The following is a 5,991-nucleotide window of genomic DNA, read 5'->3' as shown; positions in this document are numbered from 1 at the left end:
TTCACCGGGTGTATCTGTTGCTGAATCGTCGTCGTCGTTTCGGAAGATGCGATTGTTGCGACGCGAGTCTTGTCTTTCAATCTTACCTCTCATATCTCTTAACTTTTCTACTGTCTGCGCGTGGCAGCGATTGTGGCTCAGCTTGAGCCAGTGGGCAGGCCCGTGCGCTTTCTTTCCAGTTATTCCTTCTGTCGCAGCAACAACAACCGCAGTCTCAACATCAAAGTTTTTCCAATTCCCTAAAAAGAACTGGCATAGCCCGAGCATGGACTCTGTGTACGGCGTTGAATATATTACTTTAGCTTTCTAACAGCGCAGCCTCAGTGTATATTGCATGCGCCAAGCAGTTTTTGATTTGAGTCTAATGGGTTGTAGCTATCTCTATATTTGCAAAAATGGCGGTTGTATAAGTGATCGTTCGTGTGCGGAGCTGGACAATTCGCATAGAATTATCCCTGTTGATCTCGGGACTAATTGCGGGGTTTGTTTCTCTGAACTGACATATCTCAGACGTTCTTATACCAAACTGAGCAGCGGTGCGTTCAAGCAATTTCAAAGACAACTCTGTCAGCATGCCTTGACTAATTCTCAGTAGGTGGGAAATGCCTTTTACCGCTGCAAGCTTCAATGATCTTACGTGGAATCTCCTGTGTTTCGTTATTGTTGTCATCATTATGTTTCTTTTTCCTTTCATTCACAATTATTCGTTTCTCTCCATCTCTCTTCTCCTTTAATTGCTTCTTTCCGACTCATTTTTTTCTTTGCAGCAAAGGAAAGCATGAAAAATTTTAATGCACGAACAAAATAAACAGAAAGGGCGTCAGCGGACGGTCAGCGTTAAGCGCTAAACAACACGGCAGGTTAGCGCTACAAGCTTGATTGATAGGTAGGTAATTAGTAGAATCCTATTTGTAACGGGGTGGTGATAATTGAAACCAAGGATTTAATTGCTAGCTTCCGAACTTTATTCGGAATAAATGCCAATCATGTTCTTCACCTTTCCGAACCACTCTTCTGCCATTCGCCATCAATCGCCTCTTATTTACTTCTCATTTTTGTGATTGAGCACGCCCTGGCTTTTGCTACCCCTCAGGCGATCTGGAATGTCTGTGGTTGCCTTTTGGACTGAGGGCTGGAGGGCCTTACAACGAATAAGAATATGTCCTGTCGTTTCCTTTTGTTGCGTGCCACAACTGAAGCTTCCCCATTGGTTCACCTCAGTTTACCTTAACCGTTTTCATACTGCGCTTTAGGTTTTGGCTATCTAACGTTGACTATCCCGTATCATCCTGTACTGCTTGATTAAGTTTTTTTCCCATGTGCACCCGCACTAAGTCTGCGAATTGTTCTCCATTTTATGTCAAGCTGTGGTATACTGATAGCGCATGTTTTAAACTGCATTTTCATGTATCGCTTATCAGCCACGCAAGCAGTCGTCGGCAGATCACATGTTCATCGGCCTATAAAAAGGCACTGTCTCAATAAACGTTTGTTCAGTTCCAGCCTGGCGTCCGTCTGATACACAACAGTTGGCGACGAGGCAGCGACGGCGATGGCCGTCGGCAGGATCGGCGAGTATCGTCTCGGCACGAACGCGTCATGGGACGAATACGTCGAGCGCCTGGAAATGTTCTGCGAAGCGAACCAGATAACGAAAGAAGAGCAGAAAAGAGCAGTCCTGTTGAGCAGCTGCGGCGAAGAAGTGTACGGGCTGATCGTAACTTTGGTGAAGCCAGAAAGACCGACAGCAGCAACCTACGAAGAAATCAAGACTGCCGTTCGCAAGCACCTGCATCCAAAGCCTTCGGAGCTGTATGCAAGGTTTTTGTTCTACAGGCGAAACCAGGCTGCCGAGGAATCGGTTGCGGACTACGTCACGGCGCTTCGGAAGCTAGCCGAAGACTGCGGTTTTGGCAGCGCCCAACTCCCGTTGGACGTCATGATGCGGGATCGTTTCGTATGCGGACTCCGGAACGAAGGGGTTCAACAGCGACTTCTCGCAGAACACAGCCTTACGTTTAAGGTTGCGTACGACTTGGCCACAACTGCAGAAGCAACCGCTAAGCAACAGCGAGACATACGCAAACACGGTCGATACGAGACGGACTGCCAGGAAATGGTACAAGCAACCCGTGCGAAGCAAGACACCCCAGCGGAGGGGTCCAGCTGTTACCGGTGCAACGGTAAGCACGCTCCACATTTGTGCCGTTTTAGAAAGGCGACATGCTTCAACTGCAAAAGGGTTGGACATATAGCTAAGGCTTGTCGGTCGAAAGACGACAGTAGAACTGCTCGGAAGACAGCGTATGAGCAAAAGAAGAAAGGAGATAAGAGCAAGGGCGTGTACGAAATGAGTGCGTTGTTTTCCCTGTGCGAAGTGAATGAGCAAGAACAGAAGTTCATGGTTCAAGTAACGATTGAAGGGCAAGAAGTTCCGATGGAGGTTGATTCTGGCGCATCGTCCTCAATTGTGAGTGAAGATACGTTCAGGGTTGTTGAAAGGAATCACGGTAAAATACCACTGCAAGATTCTGGAACAACTATCGTAACCTGGTCAAAGGAGGCGTTACCCGTGCTGGGTCAAGCAAGTGTCTTGGTGGAATTCAAAGGCAGGAAGGCAAAGCTACCTTTGCTCGTAGTACAGAAGCAAGGCAACAGCCTGATTGGGAGAAACTGGTTTAACCCGTTAGGTATTGGCTTGCGGGGTATACAGCAAATAAACGTGGAGGACGTGCCTTCGCGATTTCCCGAGGTGTTTCGCAGAGACCTTCCTGGCTTCAACGGACCGCCAGTTCACATCGAACTGAAAGATGACGCCCAACCGGTGTTCCTCAAAAGTCGACCAGTTCCATTGGCCCTCAAGGACGACGTGGCCAACGAAGTGGACCGCTTGGTGCAACAAGGTGTATGGGAGCCCGTCAGCTACTCCAACTGGGCAACACCACTGGTAGTGGTAAGAAAAAAAGATGGAACTTTACGTCTTTGCGGCGACTATCGCAGTACCGTAAACAAAGCTATTAAGAGCAGTGGATACCCCTTGCCCACTACAGCGGAAATGCTCACAGCTCTAAGTTCAAGCAAGTTTTTTACCAAGTTGGATCTAGCCCAAGCTTATCAGCAGCTTACGCTAGACGACGAGACGGCTGAGGTGCTCACAGTTAACACGATAAAGGGACTGTACAAGGTTAAGCGGCTGCCGTTTGGCATTTCGGTCGCACCTTGGGTTTTTCAACGAGTCATCGACACGCTGTTAGCGGGCGTTCCCGGAGTGAAAGCTTATCTGGATGACATAATAATTTCTGGATGTAACGCCGAAGAGCACGCCGAGAGATTAGAGACTGTGCTATCGCGTCTGCAGAAGGCACAGCTACGAGTAAACAAGGACAAGTGTGAATTTAACCAGACGAGCATCGAATTCTTGGGACACAGGATTGATGACTCAGGAGTACATCCCAGCCGAAGCAAGACGGACGCCATCCAGCAAGCGCCTGCGCCCGCAAGCAAAAAGGAGCTGCAAGCCTTTTTGGGATTGCTGAATTTCTACAGCAGTTTCCTCAAGGGCAGGACGGAAGCGGCCGAACCGCTTTATCGACTGCTAGACCGTGACCACGAATGGAAGTGGACAGGTGAGCATCAGCGGGCTTTTGAGAGACTGAAAAATTTACTCAGCTCAGACGCCGTACTTGTGCCCTACGATTGCAAGCGTCCTTTAATTTTGTGCTGCGACGCATCGCCTGTGGGGGTGGGGGCAGTGCTAGCCCATCGTGCGGATGACGGGAAGGAGCAGCCCATAGCTTATGCTTCTCGCACTCTTGGCGTCAGTGAACGCAACTATGCTCAGATTGATAGAGAGGGTTTGGCTGTGGTCTTTGGCGTAAAATAGTTCCACCAGTACCTAGCTGGACGAGAATTTACAGTGATAACAAACCACAAGCCGTTACTCGGCCTGTTCAACACGGACAAGCGAGTGCCCGAAGTTGTGTCGCCCAGAATGCTGCGTTGGATTTTACTGTTGTCTGCGTATAACTACCACCTTGAGTACAGACGAGGCCAAGACAACTCCAACGCCGATGCACTCAGTCGTCTACCAGCCCCGGGAGACGAGGACGAGCCAAGACCGCCTGGGGACGTGCTCTTGTTGGAAGCGGTCGACTGCGCACCGCTGCAAGCGGCGGACATTGCTGCGCTGATCAAAAAGGACTCGGTTCTATCCCGGGTAAAGGAATGGCTACTCAGTGGCTGGCCGTCAACACAAGTGGACAGCAAGTTTGCGCCTTATGAGGTGAGACGGTCGGAGTTGTCATTGCATCGTGATTGCATACTGTGGGGGAATCGCGTCATAATTCCAACCGCAGCAAGAGAGAATGTGCTGCAACTCCTGCATGCAAATCATCCAGGGATGAGTGCCATGAAAGCATCAGCTAGAGGGCTCATGTGGTGGCCGAAGATGGACCACGAAATTGAGGAGTTTGTTCGGCACTGTCATCCGTGCCAGAATAACCGGCAAAGTGATGCCAAGGCTCCAGTGCATTTTTGGATCAAGCCAGATCAGCCTTGGAGTCGACTGCACATTGATTTCGCTGGCCCAGTCAAAGGAGACGTTTTCTTAGTCGTGGTAGACGCGTGCAGCAATTGGGCTGAAGTCGAAATCATGCCATCCATGAAAGCTACGGCTGTCGTCAACAGCTTAAGGAAGATGTTTGCGACACATGGTGTACCGGACGTTATCGTTTCAGATAACGGCACAGCTTTCACTAGCACAGAGTTGCAAATGTTTTTGAAGTGTAATGGCGTGCGTGCAATTTTCACTGCACCTTATCATCCAGCCAGCAATGGTAGGGTGGAGAGGATGGTAAGAGAAGTTAAAGAAGCATTGAAGAAGCAGCAGGAAGGTTCGACACAGTGCAAGATTTCCCGGTTTCTGCTTAAGCAACACACGACGCCACATTCGGTCACGGGAAAATCGCCAGCAGAGTTAATGTTCGGACGAAGACTGAGGTCAGCGTTAGACAGACTCCATCCGGACCGGCAACACGCGCCTGAGTTACAACGACCGGAGACTAAGAGGTTTCGTGTCGGTGACGCGGTCTACGCTAAAAGCTTTTGCCCAGGTCCAAGGTGGAAGGCTGCCAGTGTTGTGGCAGTCAGAGGTCCGGTGTCGTACGTGGTACAGCTAAACAACGGCGAGCGTCATCACAGGCACCGCAACCAGTTGAGGAGCGCCTGGACGCGGCTCGTAGTTGACCCAGTCACAAGTGAGGACTGCCACGTCAGGCTTCCTCCTACAGCCAGGCAGCCACAGCCGCTGTCTGCTAGCCCAGAAGCAACCCCTGGGGCGAGTCCAGGCCAAGCCACCCAAGTACCGGTCGAGCCGCGAAGATCAACGCGTGTTCGACGGCCTGTCCTGCGTTATGGCATTAATGGCTAGCTAGTCCGTTTTGGATTGTGCAAATCTTAGGAGAAAGGAGTGTGGTATACTGATAGCGCATGTTTTAAACTGCATTTTCATGTATCGCTTATCAGCCACGCAAGCAGACGTCGGCAGATCACATGTTCATCGGCCTATAAAAAGGCACTGTCTCAATAAACGTTTGTTCAGTTCCAGCCTGGCGTCCGTCTGATACACAACACAAGCAAATATTTTTTTACTGATCATAAGCACACAGCAGGGTTTGCAAATGCGAAGCCCGGTTCCATTGCGCCCTTCCACACTCCGCGAATCACTTCGTACCTGTTTATATTTGGAATGTCAGATGCTTCCTAACAGCTTCATGTTTTTCGCTTTCACTAATATTTTCTCCCACTAATCTCGCGAATAGTGTCTGCCATCATTTATCCATGTACCAATGTATACGTTTTTGCATATAGACCTTAATATTGATACGTACCATTCTATAGGCTGCGGTAGCGCCTGCATTCGTAAAGAAAGAATTTGGTTGTCTCTCGTTCGCGCGCTGAGACCACTTAGAAACCGCCGCAGTTTTCCGTCTT

General features: G+C 49.6%; 1 protein-coding gene across 1 annotated transcript; it reads left to right on the top strand.

Annotated features, from left to right (window-relative positions):
- Positions 1-1,398: 1,398 nt before the first annotated feature.
- Positions 1,399-5,432, top strand: LOC144108577 (uncharacterized). The gene is made up of 5 exons (XM_077641778.1): positions 1,399-2,470; positions 2,714-2,953; positions 3,359-3,626; positions 4,092-4,282; positions 5,289-5,432. The coding sequence occupies exons 1-5, from the start codon at positions 1,553-1,555 to the stop codon at positions 5,430-5,432; spliced, it is 1,761 nt and encodes a 586-aa protein (XP_077497904.1). The 5' UTR covers positions 1,399-1,552.
- Positions 5,433-5,991: the final 559 nt, after the last annotated feature.

The sequence above is a fragment of the Amblyomma americanum genome, chromosome 10, assembly GCF_052857255.1.
Source record: "Amblyomma americanum isolate KBUSLIRL-KWMA chromosome 10, ASM5285725v1, whole genome shotgun sequence".
Taxonomy (NCBI): Eukaryota; Metazoa; Arthropoda; class Arachnida; order Ixodida; family Ixodidae; genus Amblyomma; species Amblyomma americanum.
This window is presented reverse-complemented; position numbering and strand designations above follow the sequence as displayed.